This window comes from Atractosteus spatula, chromosome 2 (assembly GCF_055471065.1).
Source record: "Atractosteus spatula isolate fAtrSpa1 chromosome 2, fAtrSpa1.hap1, whole genome shotgun sequence".
Classification (NCBI taxonomy): Eukaryota; Metazoa; Chordata; class Actinopteri; order Semionotiformes; family Lepisosteidae; genus Atractosteus; species Atractosteus spatula.
Window position 1 is genome coordinate 19,142,717 of NC_142707.1, and position 18,731 is coordinate 19,161,447.

Consider the following 18,731-nt stretch of genomic DNA (forward strand, 5'->3'; position numbering starts at 1 on the left):
TGGGGTTTCTTCAGCAAAGAAAGTAATGCCCCACCCCATGGTAAAATCTAAATCCTCATTAGTGTTCCCATACGGACAAAATAAAAATGAGCTATTTAAAATCAACAACCAATTACACATTGATTACCTAAACTTTCAAAAATGAGTTCTCTTGGGGCTCACGGTTTGACTGCAGTAAATGACTCTGTTTGGTGGCATGGTGTCACAGTGATTAGCCTTTCTGCCCTGCAGCACTGAGACCCTGAGTTCAATTCCTGGGGTGCTATCTGTGTGGAGTTTGTATGTTCTCCCTGTGTTTGTGTGGGTTTCATCTGGGTACTCCCGTTTCCTCCCACAGTCCAAAGACAGTAGATTAATTAGCTTCTAGGAAAACTGGCCCTGGTGTGAATATGTGCAAGTTTGTGTCTGTGTGTGCCCTGCAACAGACTGGCATCACATCCAGGGTGTACCCTTCATCGTGCCCTTTGCTTGCCAGAATAGGCTGTGGCTCACCCACAACCCTTGACTGGATATAGGTATTAGAAACTAGATGAATAGATGGGCTGTCAGTTTAAATTTGTATTTGTAAAATTTGTACTCGTAAAAAACACCATTCTTGACTGCTGCCAAGTTTGCTAGCATTTTAGTCATAGTACGGCAGTGTTGCAAACATAATTTACTTTGTACTTCAATCCTGACATAACCCTCTGTCTTAACAGGGCTTCAGGAAAGAACTACACTCACAAAAAAAAAAATTAAAATGGCAAGAGTACTGACTTGCTTATATTCATTTCTTATTTCCATGCCCTATTGTGTGTTGAATCTCTGTTTACATCTTCTAAGATTATCTGTAATTCCAACATTACTTCTGAAAACACTCCTTAGCAGAATGTTGGGAATTTGCAAGGTTAGGAATAATACATGGACCTCAACAAACAATAATTCACCAACAGCAAACTAAACATCCACTGTAAACTGTAGATGTCTCCAGAACTTGGCTTGCTAGGGTGTTTAAGACAAAAGCTTGTTTTTATTATGCATTTTCACCATTTTCTGAATTTCAATCCAACTCTTTTACTTTGTTTCATTATTGTACAGATTTTTAATTACAAAGATTCAAAGTTATGAACTGCTGCAAAGATTTCACTATGAAGACAAGTACATACTGTAGAATGCATTGTCTTAAGACAAGAAAATACCTAAAACGACTTGTTAAATGTGCAGAATCTCCATAAACAGGGATCCCTGTTCTAAGGCCTTTGTACTCTAGTTTTACCATTAAATTCCAAAGCTCTGCCCATCTGGTATCGAATAACCTCAACATGTCCTAGAAGGAGTTTAAATGGTGCTACCGCGTTGGCTTCAGAATGTATTATTCTTTTGAAAAGAATGGGTCTGTTGACAGATTACATGTAGAAAAAACAGTTAAACATCACCGCCACCACCAAACCTAAACCTTGTGAGCTGTTAGGAATTGGAAATATAGAAAATACAACAACTGAAAGGAAGGGAAAAGCTGTTTTACTAAACCTCACGCAAGCTTTTTATGGATATGAGTTGGGAGATATTGAACATCGAAACCTTACTTACCTGCCATATTCGGCACTAAAGTGAACAATAGCTGGTTGAAATACTAGCGTATAGTTTCTATACCTGAAGGTACAGACAAAAAAAAGGAAGACATTTTAAGTCTTTCATATAAAACATATTTCAGCCACCAGAGACAAATTACTTTACAGGTAAAGATACAAAAAGTTTTTAAAAAACTCGCATATAAAAAATGTAGCTGCATATAGCAGATATATACACACATACACAAATGTTTTTTTTTTAAAAATGGACACTGCATGGCAACCTTTGGAAAATTCAGCTTGAACTGAAGATTCATTAGATAGTTTTTACTAATAGTGTTTCATAAATGTTGTAAAGATAATTACAAACAATTGTAAGCCATTAACACCGATCCAAATTCAGAATCTAAGCCTGCCAAGCAAATGAATCTGCCATTTGCATTCATTCATTAGAACACAGAGGTTATCAACCCAGTAATTTATTGCTTAAGTGTTTCAGCAAAAATGACAGTCAGGCACTGATAAACCTCTGAGGTTTCATTAGGAGAAAAAGATGTTGTTTCTTCTCTCTCCTCTCAATTTTTCAGCACATACTGTACATTGCTCACAAGCTTCATTGTAGCTTCACTGTGTGTAGCACTTGCATTACCTACAGCATTTTGCATACAGAAGGTTTTTTCAAAATTTAGGACCCTATACTAAACCCCCATAGGAAGCAATGGGGAAGTCAAGCACCTACTGTAAGTGTTTTGTGTCTAGCACCAATAATTTTTATGAAAAGCTTAAAATGCAGGCAGATCAATAAAAACTTGGTGCCAACCAGAAAAAAATGCATAACATGTTGGTTTTTGTAGTTAACATGGGGTATTACCTTTCCCAGTACAAATACTTGATTCGATCGTCAAAAGAAGAACCCTAGGAAGTAAATACTTCAAAAATGCCTGGAAGATGGCATCAGTCTCCAAAGAAAAGTATATTGATATCTTTATGAGCTATAGTCTATTATTTAAGAATGGCAAGTAAATTGGAATATGCTGATAAGGGATTACCCTAGAAATCCAGGTATAAAGTATGAAAAAGGAAAGAAGGTGAAAGTAAGTCCAAAAAGTTATTTCAAATCAACAAACATTTACATGCACTAATACTGAGAAAGTGCATAACCACTTAACTGAATACTTCAGAATCAAGAATAATGGGTGCAGCCTTAATAATGACTAAAATAACATGTTAAATTGAATACCATACCAATAAGCCACACATTTTCAGGCCACTTGGCTGAAACAGGTGCTGGCTCCAATGATAATGTTCACAAAAAACTGTACATTACAAAGTAGAAAAAAACGGGACTGGGTTGATAACTGGATGGCACAACAAAGAATTAGAGTTTTAGTAATCATCAATGAACATCTATCAGAATACTGAGGCAGTCAAAAGAGATGTACTTGTCTGGTTATAGCCTGGGGCAGACTCAGATTTTACAGTGTGTGCAACTTACACATGCAAAGGAGAACTACACCACTGGCAGATGTATAAACTACATTAATATAGCTTTGAAAAGTTCCTGGCAGAAAAAAAAACAAAAACCGAAATTAACGTACACAATGTTAGTCATATTGCACAGTTTCTTTAGAAAAAGAAAATACTCTGCCTACAAATGTAGGGTCCCCATCTCTTAAGACTGCCACAGCACCTCCTTCTTAACCCCATAAAATAGAAATATTTAAAAATCGCCATTCAGAGAGATAACACGTTTTTGCAAAGGCCCTGAAGTGGACATTAGGGCTCTTATAAAAACATTTAGCACTTCACAAAATCTTTAAAGCTGATGTTGGATGCTTATAAAGAGGTTCTTCGGCTTATAAGAAAAAAAAGAAAACATTTAAAGAAAAGCTTTCCTGAATAGAAAGAAAAGTTAAAGCTGTGATCACAGATAAACCTTTAAGAAGCTTACTTGAAATACTGTAATATGTACTTCTATTATTGCAAAGTATTAATAAAAAAAACTGGCAAAACATGATTAGTTTTGTCTGGCAGAGCATAAAATTAGTACAAAACAGCTCATTTATATTTTCACAGGCAACATTAAGCTTTACAAATTCACTGTCAAAAAAGGTAGTAAGAAGTCTACCAAAAAAATTCCCAGACAGTTGCAGTCCTGAGGATTCTGAAGTAAGGGAGAAGAGGGAGCTTTCACTCTGCAATACTAAGGTAATATCAAAGAGATCTCAATGGAGAGAAGGATGGCCTTGCTGACTGACTGTGGGAGCATGCTCCTCCTCTTTCTCATCATCTTGAGACACAGTGTAATCCATTTCACAGGTCTCAGGAAAATGTACAGAATCTTGTTTTACTGTGCCGCTTCATACTGTGTCTTTAGTCAGTCAGTACATCAGAAGGTCAAGTCTCCAGGACAAAGCCTCTAGTGTCTCCCAGCTCAGATTAACAAACCACACTCTCCTTAAACCTATGCACACCGACATCAGCCTTTTATTTATGGACGGTATCAATTGGGCTTCACGAATTTGCAGCAGCTGACTGGTTAGCAGAAATACGAGAGGAGTCATGACGGCTGAATGAGAAAACAAGTCTGCTTCCGACACAGGTTCCAACACATCTGTAGACAGGCTGTCAAACTGGTAATACTGCCACACCTTGGGAAACTGACTGCCCCATTGAGACAAAATTAGTGCCTGGGAACAGTTTGGAGGAAGACTGATTAATGACAGGCAGCTGGGTCCTCTTCGTTCGAGAATAGGCCAACTTGTTTTTGGAGAAAAAGAAGATGAGTAAGAGATCAATGACACAGAGGAAGAGCAGAGTGTGTGGGGGAGGTGCAGTAACAACCTTGACTAGAATCCCATCTGGAGTTCCCAGGAAGCATACAGTTAAAAAGGTGCAGGTCCAGATTGGGAAGTCAAATGTGCACAAACGGTTGTACTGAGCTGCACAAGTTTCTTAATGCCCCCTTGATCAGTCAGAGTCTCTGTCCTCTTCCCTGAAGGGTTTTAGTCAAGAAACCGTTGACAGGCCTTCTTCCAGCGACAGGCTGTACACCACTGGTCCCGATGCTCAATCCCATAAACCTTGCGGCACTTCTTTGCCTCTCCTCTGGTCTTTCTGTAAAGGATTAATAACAGCAAGTTTATACCCCTGCTGACAACCTTCATCGAAATTTGGTTTTCCCTCCCTTCTTTGCTTATTTTCTCTTTCTATAATTCGGGAAAGAGAATTCCAAAACCTGTATTCCATTTGCAAGTAAGGACAATTTTATTACTATTAACTAATTGTGAATGTAAAAAATGGAGGTACAGAGATTTCTACCTCTCTCTACGCATTGAAGTTATACCATTACCGAGTGTTCCCATACAAAGCAGCTCTTTACGTTATGGAATGCCACTGAAAGTGCAAAGATGTTGTATAAATTCACAAGTTTGATTGTAACTGTTACTATTTTACAAAAAAAACACTTGATTTAAGGATGTGTGTACATGACAACCTAAATGTCAGTAAATGGCAAAAGCTACATAATAGTCAAGTGTAAACTGTTCGCCTGGCTTGTTGCCATCAACTGTTCACTCTCTCCTCATACTACATCCAATGCCACCGAACGGAGGGGCTTTTCAGAAAAAAACAAAAACATCCAGCCTGCTGAGAGATGCTGACCTGGAACTACTGTGTCCCCGAGGTGGCGAGCCACTGGCAGCGTGCGGCCTGGGAGGAACACTGTGCTGCTGCAGCCACTGCTCCCCCACGCTGACCGAACGGCTACGAAAGGACACCACCTGTGGAGATAAAGAGCACTTTGACATTAAGCACCAAAAGGTGTCGAAACTTGTCCAATCCATGCATACTTACACTAATGGAAAAGCACGGTAAAGCTGAAACACAAATCTCTTGGTGCATTACAAAGGGCCTTGTTAACATATTCACCCCCTTCCAATGATACCCAATTTTGTGGAATTACAGATATGTATATATTTTTAGCTCAGCATATTTTAGTTTAGGATTTTTTTACAGTTTTTACTGGCATTTATGTTCTGTCATCCATAAAAGTGTTCTATTTGAGCATTCATGTTTTGATTAAATGTATTCACTTTAAAAAATAATATGCATCATTTGTAATTCAATAAAATGAGACCTCACTGGAAGGGAGTGAATGGTTCTGCAAGGCACTGTATATAAAAATAGACAAAAGCAGTTGCTGAGAAAAGACTAGTGTGGATTTTTTCTTCCCTCTAGGTTGAAAGAAACGGGCAATTACATAGAGTGACCATTGGATGGCAATGTTGTGTAAAAAAAGGACAAACTGGTCAAGATATTTTGTTACAGATTATATTATATTCCAATTACATGAAAAAAAAAAGTTTTATATATAAACATGAGAAAGAATATAACTACTGTACCAAAGAATTAGAATAAAATGTACTAACGACCCATCACTGTTTAGAAATTCAGTTTTCAACAGTCTTTCAATGTGACTATATTGAGTACTGTGTAACAATTAAGATTAAGACAGAAACAAATGCATATTTTGTGTACAAGTATTAGTTTTGGATACTACAGTACCTTTAGCTGGACTGAAAAGGGTTTTAACTGACTAAACCAACTTAACTGATGTGTTATCACTCTGCTTTCATGTAGTGCCAAGCTACAAGATTCAGGACAGGCTAAGTATGGTCATGTAAGAGAGCGAGTAAAACAATTATCACAGTACACTGGAAACTCTGATTCTGAAGCTTACACTTATTTACTCTCCATGGCAACACTATGCATTACGATCATGATTTTCTACATTGTATATCATGATGATGATGTTATCCGGTCAGTCGGATCTGACTCTCGGCATTTCTATAGGCCATCTCTCGCCACGCTTTCCAGTCTTGGACTTTCCCTTTCAGCTGTTCTATGCCTAAGCCAGCGTCCGTTTTGATGGCGTCGAGCCACCGCGTTCTTTGGCGGCCTCGTCTTGTATATCGTACTTGACAAAGAAACTAAGCAGCATGGTCCAGGTTCGCACTGGGATTGGAGACCTCAAATAAAAATCAGGTTGTTGCAATCAAGTAGTGTTGATGGAATAGTAGGAGGGAGGCTCTACCCTTTGAACCAGAGCTTTCAAACCTATGTTCTACTACAGTAACTGTGGCCACTGTGATCTGAAAGGTGGCACCCTTAGGATGAGGTGTTGATTCAAGGTCCTGAACACTTGGTCATTTAAGATACCTCGGCACTGATCACAAGAGTAGGTGTATTATATCCTGGCTAAATTCTACTTTCTGCTTCAATAATCTGTCTTGCCTAAATTGCTCTAATAATTTGAAATCTCTTTTCACTTTTCCACCTGATCTGCTTCTTCACCAAGTTGGCTGCTGCACTTCAGCAGTGAATAAAGGTGCTCACTTCCTCCATGTATAGCACTTTGAGGTCCTATGGGATAAAGAGGCTAAATGAAATGCCAAAACTTACCTCTGTGATTTACAATGCTTTATGACACTTTGCTATGCTTTAACCTGGTTTTATCAAAGTTAACTAAGGGAGAAAAGGATATCTCTGTTTGAGTCATTGCCAATTTCCCAATCTTAACCCAATAGTTAACTTGGCAATGATTCGAAAAAACAATTATGCTTTTTTGCAGAGCTTGAAATCTGCTAGGGTGTGGGAGACTCTTGTAAACCCACTCTCTGCCCTCTTACCTGTTGGCTCTGAAGGACTGGAGGAGAGGGTGTCCAGGAGAATGTGCTGGGGGACACGGGAGACAGAGTTACTCGGACGGGAGGGTTGGCCTGTGAAAAAAAAAGATCTCAATTGGGGGAATACCAGGCCAAATAGAAATGGCCATATAGTAAAACCTGTTATGAAGCACTGATAACAATGACAACTATAAATAATAAAAATATTTTTTTAAACCACTCAGAGAAAAAAAAAACTACTGCAAGGAATTTCTGAATAAGTAATTGACAGTATAGACACACTGGCATTGCCAGTCTTGCAAACAACAGTTGAAGCCAGTCTGTAGTGTATTTTCTCACCTGGTAGGAATGTTCGGAGCGCACCTGCCAGAAGGCACTGGGGGCTGACTGGCTGAGGGGACTGGGCTGCTGGGCCCCTGAGGTTGGCTGCTCTGATAGGCAGGCCCCAGGCCCCATGGGGCCCTGCTGGGTGGGGCGGGGAGGAGAAGCGCAGGAAAGCTGAGGGGAGCAGGGAGGGGCTGCCTCCTGTTCTCTGCGGATCTCAGTATAGTAAAAATCCTCCTCTCTCCGGGAGCGCTCCAGGTCACTGCTTTGTCTAAACAGAAAACGAGATCAAATTGCACAATCTATCCATTACGAAGGCACTGGCGCACAACAGCTCAGACTACGTGAAGACAGTAGACATTATTACCTTCAAATTTGTTTTTTGCATCTAATCAGCAGAAAAAAATCTGTCATCAAAAAACATTCTTGAAAACTTTATCATGTGATATCCCTTTAAATTACTTTGGCTTATGTGTATTTCCAGTTACAAACCACAAAACTCTCCTGATTACAGAACAAGATAAACTGAATTTCTATATCCCAGCCACTAATTTTGCCTCATCAGTCTCTCAAGGAGAGTTTAAAGATGATGCTGATTATTAATACCAGAGACTATTCAACATAATTTCAGTCCTGCTTTTTACCGTTTACTATTTACTAAATGAGAATCTGACATTTTTTCAACAAAAATCCCAACTACATTTTAAATAGTTACTGTTAATAAGGACATGGTATTTACATGGTCCAGAGGAGCAATGAATATATTTTTTCTAAATTGGAACTAATGAACATACAATGATTGCTAATTGCATTTTAAATGGAGATATACAATTACAAAATAAGCACCAAAAATTCTGAACACTATTTGTACATAATTTTACTAACACAAACTTTAGCAAACTTGACAATTTAGGAATTATCTCATTAATAATTTTCCAGATTCCAGATTCCAAGGTCCGAATTCCTAAAAGAAGACAGCTCACTGTCATGTCCAAGGGGTTTAAAATGGGAAAAAATAAAAGGTGGATATTGAAAGATTCGAAAGGAATCTAAACTGTGTGAACCTCCTGGATCAACAGTAACCCTTTATAACTCCGTTCTTTTTGAATTTTTCTATCTGAATTGAGAGCTGTGAAGTCAATTACAAACAATACTAAGTTGAATCATTCTATTGGTAAATACGTAGTTCACATTTCTTCCCACATTTAAAAGAGGATAAACAAATTTGTGCTTACCCTAGATGCTGCGTTCGAATGTGCCGCTTGATACCGACCACAGAAGTTAGAATTTTGCCGCAGGTTGGCCAGAGACATTTGTAAGCCACTTTCATGGAGTTCTGTGAAGAAAAGAAAGACTCTATAGATCAACCAACACAAAAAATAGAATAACTGGAAAATCATATCAAAGTGACCAGTACCTAGTTCTAAAGGTTAAAACGCTTAAATTGCAGTTCATTGTTCATACCTATTTCATGCTATAAAGTGTGTCAACATGTCTTCAACCCCTTTAATGACAACTTCAAACTGTCTTCAAACATTCAGCTACACTGTAAGAAGCACTCTGGGATTATACAAACATTCTACCCTAAAATAACACAATTAAACCCAGAATTCCCACAACTGCCAGAATCAGAACAGCATCTCATCCAACTGGGGGAATGGAGAGGAATTTCAGTAGAGCCGACTGCCCAGTATGTGATCTCCTGTCTCACCCTGAGGACCAGACAGCAAGCCTGTCTCATAATATATGCAATTATACACATATGTAAATGTTTACTCATTTGTTATACTGTAAATGTTGAGTCACACCAATAAAAACTAAAGGTTAATTCAATTCTGATTGATGATGTTTAGATTTTGGAGCCTTATTGATTTAGTCAATTTATGCGAGTAAGTTGGAAATAGTTGGCTACCTTTCGTTTCCTTGGAGTGGGCTCATCAAACAGGACATGGTCTAGCTCCATGTCCAGTCCCTCGTCAATGGGTGTGGTCTGAGGGCCGTCCTCAGCCATTGGAGGTGAAGGGGTGGGGCTTGTGTTTCCAAGGTCCCAGCTCCAGTACCCACTACTGCCACTATCAGACAGCTCACCACACTCCGTCACCCCAGCAACAGCTATGCCACAGTCCCCTGCACAAGACAAAGAGAGCAGACATGGCTTAGCACCCATAAAGCACCCTGCTTTAGGAAATAAAGCAGAAGGTGGAAGAGTATAAGAAAACCTGATTCAAGTATTCTGAATCCTTAAAACCACTGAAAAAGTCAACGTGGTAGGCTTGTTCAGAATCGGTGGAGAAACACAATACAGAGGCCAAAAGTTGAAACTACATGGAAGATCATTAAAAACTGATAATAGGAGGTATTTCTTAATACAAACCCCTACACCAAGAGATGCAACAGTATGGAATAAGTTACCCAGCCATGTTATTGAAGCTGATATCCCAATATCTTTTACAAAACAACTGGATGAAATCCTCAGCTGAATTAGTTACCAGCTACCAAACTGTTTATATGTGCTGAATGGCCTCCTCTTGTTTGTAATTTTTCTTATGTTCTTAGGGCAGATTTTATTTGACTTTACCATGAATTTGGTAATATACTGGTACACAAAAATATTTAATTTCTCAACTCAAAACGTTTAAAAAAAAACAATCATTTAAACTAATTATAGATATTGCCACAACGAACAAATACTAATATTTGAGAATATAATATTAACCTATAGAGATGTAATAAAAATACACTGTAATTTACAAATATGTACAATGTTTACAGGAGTCTTGTCACATGTGCAATGTTTAAAACAAAAGTTTTAGAAACTTTACAGCTATCCTTGTTCATTTGTAATCAGAAATCATGGTTGACTTTATCATGAAATACTGTAGTTGATTCAGGAAGAGACCCAGACTGTGTGCCAGGTTGCCCTATCCTAAGGTAAGAAGGAAGGCTCATACTCCATATACTTTTTTCCATTAACTTCAGGTTTTACACATGCTAAGCTTTCATAAAAAACACATAAAAAACATTTTAACTCATGTTTTTGCCATTGTAAGAGCTCACATTGACAGGGTTTCAAAAATGATCCAAGAACCAATCACCAACATGCAAGATGTGTCATGAATACATGAGCATTTATAACATGCATAGAGTATTCCAAACAGTTTTCTAATGAGCAATAACAGTATTCTAACGAGCAATAGCTACTCACCAGACACAGTTTCTTTCTTAGGAGGACTCTGTACCGCTGGACTGCAGGACAGGCTTGTGAGAACCATGGCAGCCATGATTTCATCCATATCCACAGACTCAGGACTTTTGTAGCTGGATCATGACAAAAAAATAAACCAAAAACTCAAAAATAGCAGCACACTTTCATCTCAATAAATATTAAACAAAAGTGTCAGACACCTTTTACGAAAAATGTCAGGAATCCACAAATACCTGAATTAAGAAACCACCTCCAAAATAAATGACCACCAGTCATTTACTGTTAATGCTTTCTTGTTAACACATAACGTATACACTTGAATAAGGACAGAAAAGTATGGAATTTATACCTAGTTAAATACATGTGGCAATATACTTATGAAGGAAATACGTTTACTACTTAAACTGAATGATATATTATGAGAAATTGTTCAGGCAAGGAGATTTACTTTTAAATTTTGGTGAAGCTATACAGTCAAAACTCAAGAAACCTTGTCATACTTAGAAAACATCTTAATATTTTTATAAACATAATAGAAATCTTGCCCAATTCAGATTTTTATGAGTCACAGATAGGGAATATTTCAAACTCATTAACCTATCTTTACACTGCTTCCCTGAACAGAGAAAAAAAGCAATGCCTGGCTTGTTTTAGCACATACTGGTCAAATCACTCACCTTCTTGGCACATCGATGCTGGAGGAAACAGGGTGGGGCAGGGGCGTCTCTCCCATGGAGCGCCTTAGCCACACGTCCTCGATCTTGCGGAGGGTATGCTGGTTCAGCTCAGGCAGGAACACAGACACCTCATTGTCCACATGATTGTGCTGTTCCACCACCCCAGCATACTCTTGCCCACAGCAGTTCACAAACACCTACAAACAGTTACACAGGAGGGAGAAGCTCAGCTGGAGAGTTTGCAAACCTCACTCCCTACATCATAACTTCCCTTCCACTTTGGTAATATAGAACTATAAGAATGCATAATGTTTCACTTAATCTTACTGTTCTGCAATTAACCACTTATCTTTGTGATTTTATCCCATTGCCCCAACGGTAAGAAATTCCAGTGAACTACGTATCATACTGGTTAGTGACGTAATTACAGCATCATAAATAAAAAGCAAATGGGATGTTAACATTATTAAAAAGCTGCTATTTCTTAATCAGACTTGCAGCAAGCTGGTATCCTATTCTTTGGTACCTGAAGATACAAAACTGTTAATTCCCAGATGGGATGTCACTCCATCTCAGGACTACAAAAAAGGCACAATATAGAATAGTCAATTAAACCTACACAGTATGTCTTTGGCAGGTGAGTGGAAAACTGGGTTCACTTAAAATTCCACATACACAGTAGACATGTAAAAGGCACACAGACAACAAAGGCAGAATCAAATCCAGGATTCTACTGCTCAGAGGCTATTCCAACCTTGTTACCTTGCTAGTTCAAATTATACCAGTTAAATGATCTGCTAAAAATAATGCTGGATATGTCACATCGCATACTTTTTAGGGTTCTTCCAGTGTACACTGCACTGCAGATTACAGTAGGTGAACTTTGGTTAACAAAAACCATCACTCTTTTTCCAGGAAGCTCATTTTAAGCCATTGTAACAAATTAACTAAGAAACACATACGTTCAGAATGCTTGGGAAAAAAAGCAGAGGAAGACAATGTGCAAGTCTTGTTGCAGCCCTGTTTTCTTACCTCCATTTTCACTCTTTTTAATAGTTGAGGGCTGGATTTGACCCAAGCTTACAAAGTGGGTTTAGAGCCAAAACCGATGAACAAATATCAGCTTTCACTCATGAAAACAGATACTGTATGCAGACCAGTGTTCACAGAGCGCAGTATCCAAACAGATTTAAGTGCTGCACCTTTTTTAGATCATGTATGTAAAAAAGGAACTTAAATCACCTGTTGTATTTCATGCTTGTGCTACGGCCACAATAAACTGTATTCACAAAACATTTTCCTGACACAATGTGCTCAATCCAGTTTCTTAAACAGAAATAGAATAACCCAGTGCTACAATATCACAAACCTACACTCACAAAATGTCTCCAAGATCCGATATCTCATTTAAACTACTCTTTCCTGAGATGAAGCTGCTTGAGTCTATGTGAAGACCACAGATAAGGTCAACAAACTTGATGCTTGCAAGTTAAGGAGTTTGGAGGCGGTCTCTGAATGAGAAATGAAACAGAACTATAACTCAGGGTACTGTGACATTTTTTAGGAACTGTGTAAGCACATGTGCTTGCAACACTGATAAATGCCTAAAGCATTTCCTCTCAATGAAGATCTGCGCAGGGTTTTCAGAATACGAAATGCAACAAGAAATGTAATAAATATGGCTGATATATGACCATGCTTTAATGAATTCCCATGAAGCAATTAAGTGAAGGTCAAACTATTATGGTGCAAGCTGCTTTTTAAGAGTGATTTCTGGCAATGCTGCAAACTAAGAGACACCAGCCCAAGTGATATGCTAATCAGAACTATGAAGTGGTTAATCTCAAAGACGATACCCAGAGAACCAGTCAGAAAGAAGAAGCAAAACGCACTGACAAGAAATACTCTGGAATTACTATAACATTCCTCCCTAAAATAAAAAAAAACTGAATTTCCACAAATGCCAGAATGAAAAAAGCCTCCCTTATAACTGGGAGGATGGAATGGAAACTCAGTCGAGCTGGAAGCCCAGTATGTGATCTCCTGTCACACTCTGAGGAACAGACAGTAAACCCATCTCACAATAGATGCAATTATATATGTATGCAAAATGCTTAATAATATGTTTTACTGTAAATATTGTGTTAATTGTATCTGCTTTGTCAACAATGGAAATCGTCGATCATGTCAATAAAACCCTTTGAATTTGAATTTGATTTCATTTCATTCATTTGATTTCATTGCTTTCATTGAAGGGAAGCTTGGTGAGGCAGTGGTTAGCATTGCTGCCTTGCAATACTGAAGCCCTGGATTCAATTATTAGGGTCTATCTGTAGGTTCTCCTCGCATTCGTGTGGGTTTCTTTCAGGTGCTCCAGTTTCTTCCCACATTACAAAAACATACTGGTATGTTAGTTGGCTTCTGGGAAAATTCGTCCTGGAGTGAGTGTGTGCATTTGTGTCTGTGTCAGTGTGTGCCCTGCAATGGACTGGTGTCCCTTCCAGGGTGTATCCTGTCTTGTCCTTCCAGGTATAGGCTCCAGGGCACCATGACCCTGAATTGGATAAGCAGTTGTTGAAAGTAATCTGCTGTGATTTGGATTTCCTTAAAGTACCTCTGAAGAACACCGGCCTTTACCTTCTGTCCTGGGTACAGCTTGAAGCGACTGAGGCTTTGGAAACCTGGCCCCACAATGCTGTCTTGAGAGTATTCCTGCAGCTGCCCATCTTCCAGGGCTACAGTGCACGACCTCACTGCTCCGCCAGGCTCCGAATGCACAGCTTCAATCTGCCCTGGGACAAGCAGGCCATCTCCAGAGGGACATGGGGCGCACACCAAGGTCCCCAGCAAGGAGCGTTTCCCCAAGCGTTTGGGCACAACCGTCGCCATCGACGAACCACAGCAAAGGTATAACGTACTGTCAGCTTCTACCAGGAGAAAGATGACAACACACAAACACTTGATTTAACTTTTGGGATTCAAACTTTAATTTAACAAGTTCATGTGCACTTGTGCCTTTTTCACCTTTCTGCTTGAGGATTTAAGTCCTTTTATTTTTACTACCTGCTCATTTCGAAATAATTTAGAATTTAGATTCTTTTCAAGATACTGCACATCTGATATTTTAAAGCATGCACGTGATTGAAGCAACATCATGTCCATCCTGGGAAGCCTTAAGGGATAAGTGTTAATTTTTAATTTCAAATAAATAAAATAAGAAATGGAAAGCTTAGTTGGATCCAGAACTAAAGTGAATGTTCAAATCACTCAAAAACATCATACTGCAAATGGCAGGTTTTCTGTACAGTAGAAGCAAGAAGCATCTGAATAACTAACAGCCGCCATCAAATTCCAGATTCTTACTGGAGACCAACAGTTGGGAAAGTTTTGTTTTTATCCAGACCTCTTTTAAATTTGTACCACTGAACTTTTTGCATTACTTTTTGTGAGGTTCTGAGGTTTTTCTGAGATTTCTGGGGTGAAAATCTTTTTTTCACCTCAGAAATAATCGCTAGACTACGCCCTATGCTATCACTAACTGCGGCCGAAAAGCTGATCAACACATTTGTGTTCTCTCGAATTGACTACTGTAATGCTCTACTCACTGGGGTATCTAAATCTACTTTGAACAAACTGCAGTATGTCCAAAATTCAGCAGCCAGAATCCTGACCAGGTCTAGTGCAAGTGATCACATTACTCCTATCCTGGAGTCTTTGCACTGGCTTCCTGTCAAATTCCATGTGGACTTTAAAATCCTCATGCTCACCTATAAGGCCCTGCATGGCTTGGCACCTCAGTACCTGTCTGAACTATTATTGCCCTACTCCCCACCTCGCAACCTTCGCTCTTCTAATTCTTGTCTCCTAACCGTCCCCCAAGCCTGTCTACATTGTATGGGTGACAGGGCCTTCTCCTGTTATGCCCCAAACCCTGGAACTTTCTGCCCAAAGATATCAGAGAGTCACCTTCTCTAAACTCCTTCAAATCCAGACTCAGAACTTTCTTCTTCAGAAGAGCCTTTACTTAACTGGTTCCATTCTTCACCCTTCTGCTTTTCTTAGTACCATCATCCACGGTCTCCTCTGTATATTGTAATTGTGTTTTATCTTGTGCATTCTTTTTATTTATTGTTGTTGTCATTCTGTAAAGCACTTTGAGAAGCCACCTTTAAAGGTGCTATATAAAATAAAGTTTATTATTATTACCTTTTATCTTCCTGAACATATATGTAGTCTTATCTTAGCTGTGCAGGTCAAGATGGAACAGTGTATCTGGCTTTTCAAGATTCTTATGTTGCTTTAGCTGAGTTAATTAAAAAAATGATAAATGTATTAATAAAAGACAAGATGACTAAGTTTTGAAGTGATGAGCACACAACCTGGCAGCTAATCGGGAAATACAGTAAAAAGATTTGCCAAGGGTTAGATGAGAGAAAGCTCTAAAGAACACTAAAGACTATACACCCCCAACATGTGCCAACAAGAGTAAATCAAGTAATCGCTCCCCTTAGGAGACATTTCATGATGTTGTTTAATGGGTATCACCATGAAGTACTTAGTTACAAATGTAAAGTATCATCATTAGTATATTTCAATTTCCCCTTTTAGCTAGTTTAAAACGATATGGTCAGTTGTGGAAAGCTAGGAAAGCGATACCTCATTTTTGGCATTCGAACACATGATATTCTCAATTCTTTGGGATCAAAAAAAGCAAAAAGCACTCATTAAACTAAGACTAAGTCATATTTGGCTTTGTTTTCTTTTTCATCGTTTACGTCAGTATGACTCAAAGTCATGATGCTGGTTTCATTGCAACAGATCTCTGGTTACGTAAATTCTAACTTTGCATGAAGCAAAGTGTGACCACATGGCACGTCTCTCATGGTCTGTTATAATAACGGTTTGTTACGCATTCTAATCTACTGCAACCTAGTGATGGAAAGTCCAACCACTGAGACCAACTTAAAATGTTCAATGAAAGTAATGAAAATAGGTCTCAGTTCAATCAAGCCTATATTCCCATGCCATACCTGGCAAATACAGCTCATTTGTCATTTCATGGACCCAATTTAATCAGTATAAGAGCATGCTGTCCACAAATGAATTAAATTGCTATACAACAATCTGAGAATTTTTTCCGAGTTTTGTTGGGGAATGCAACAAAAAAAATACTTTGTCATGCTTAATTACTGTTGTATTTTTTGCTCATTTTTTGCTCAGTTTCCATTAGAATGTAAAACCATAGAAAACTACACTCTGGTGATGGGATACAGTGGAAGTCTTTCCATATGTGCTGAATCATTAGAAAATGCCATGCTGACCAATGGTAATACTGGTCCTGTTTGTAAAATCCCTATTACATAAAAACAAAACTATCATATTGTCTTTTTACAAACTGAAACATTTCCAAGCCACCCCAGAATAACACATGGCAGTTTCGGGCTTCATGAAAAAACAGTCATGGTATGCATCAGTGAGTGAATACTTATTTCAGTTCCATGACAGATACAACTGCTGAAAAACGTCTAGTTTAACTTTATGCCTCATCTTTAAAGAAACAGAAAAAATATATTACAAACGGCCTTCGCTGGCTGCATGGTTATTAGCCGAAGGGACTGTGCTGAAGCGCAGCTGCAATGCAACAGAACCGGTGAAACACTTCTCAACGCCCCCTACAGACCCTCACCCGCGTAGCCGGGAACATGGTTTTGCACCCGGCATCTTTCACAAGCTGCTTCCAAATATGAACACGTCCTATTGCCGAATGCACTGAAGCTCAAGCGCACATATTGCAATGCAATTGCAAAACCCATCCCATTTCTAGCGCTAAAACACTCAGTGTCGTGATCCTAACAAAAATTATTTTCTTTTTAAAAAAAAAAACTTTCTCCCCCCAGTGTCCACGTAACTGGATCAGAAGTTTGCAAGTTGAGAGGAGGGGGGCTCCACTGTTTATGGAACAGCTTGTTGATTTTTTTCTTTTTAAAATCAATACAGGGTTTTTTTTTTACTGTAAGCTTTTTTTACGATGCACAACCGTTCTAAACCAAATCGACCTGCTTCATAAAATCATAACCGTCTCTGAAAAATAATCATTGAATTGCAAACTTAAAAATAAAACTATTCGTGAAAAGTAATAAAAAAGTAAAATTCGGCTATAACGAGATTTAACGTTTTTTAAAAAGAGACTTCCAGTAAAATAGCATCGATTTTCTTCTTTTAAGAACAGCCCTTTATTCTACAAAAATTCTACAAAACACCACCAAAAAGGCGATCGACGCAGTACAAATTCGATAAACCTAGTGCAATCCAAACTCGGGATCAAAACATGAAATAACACGTTAACTGAAAACGTATATTGCAAAATAAGTTTCAATGAACATTTACATACCTTCTCTTACGCTTCTCTTATACCGCACACACCCCCTCGGTTAAACCTCGACTCTGACCGGCAGCAACTTAAAGTCGATGCTTTCAAAGCCAGCAGAAGGGCTCTTGTACGCGCTAAAAGCAAACATGGACTGGATTTCAGAATGGATTGGATTAGCACCTGAGAAGTCCGCGGTTTTGATGCGCAACTGATTATACTGCTCTGTGATAAAAAGCAGTATTATTTTGTGTGTATTTTTATTTACTTTGATTCAAATTATTTCTAGATATTTTATTATACTAACCCATATAGCTATCTCTAGTTAATACGAAGATTAGATGCAGTTGCCGCATTTTATAAAAACCCTACTCCCCAGACTCTTTCGCTCTTGTAGTAAACAAGCTTACCATGTGGTAGGGATGTTAGCCTCCATTGGCCTACTCGTGTTTTCCAAGACACACGCCCTACAATCTCAAGTTGTTTATAACACTTTGCTTGAGCTGTGGTCTATTGCTTTGAGCACAAAGGATCAGCAAAAAGCGGGTTACGCATCTGCAATAATTTAAGACACCCAGTAGTTTACTGAAGATAGCTAAGTGAAATGTAAAATATCATTCAGAAGCAACTGAATAGATAAATAATCTATTGATATAAACCGAGTATTTCGTTTCTATTGTATGCATTTTCACATTTTTAAATAGCGCAGGTTAGCTCATCGTTATTTAAAAAAAGATCATTCCTTGCAGCAAATGTTATTTCTATTTCATATGTTAACGTTTTAAAATTCCCAACATGCAAGTATTTGCTGTAATTTTGACGATTCTGCGCTCAGCATTCACAGTGGGTCCATAGCTTATCGAATCTCACAACTAACTAGCGCTCGAACAGTACCGAAGGGGCTGGATGGTGACTGCTGGC

The 18,731-nt window shown here is 38.6% G+C and overlaps 1 protein-coding gene across 1 annotated transcript; it reads right to left on the minus strand.

Annotated features, from left to right (window-relative positions):
- Window positions 1–1,484: 1,484 nt before the first annotated feature.
- On the minus strand, window positions 1,485–17,889 carry znf395b (zinc finger protein 395b). Its single transcript, XM_088908717.1, has 10 exons — window positions 17,835–17,889; window positions 14,081–14,370; window positions 11,444–11,640; window positions 10,767–10,879; window positions 9,474–9,688; window positions 8,797–8,897; window positions 7,577–7,832; window positions 7,241–7,330; window positions 5,214–5,332; window positions 1,485–4,667 (listed from the first exon to the last, which is right to left on the minus strand). The coding sequence occupies exons 2-10, from the start codon at window positions 14,330–14,332 to the stop codon at window positions 4,556–4,558; spliced, it is 1,455 nt and encodes a 484-aa protein (XP_088764843.1). The 5' UTR covers window positions 14,333–14,370; window positions 17,835–17,889; the 3' UTR covers window positions 1,485–4,555.
- Between the last annotated feature and the right edge of the window lie 842 nt (window positions 17,890–18,731).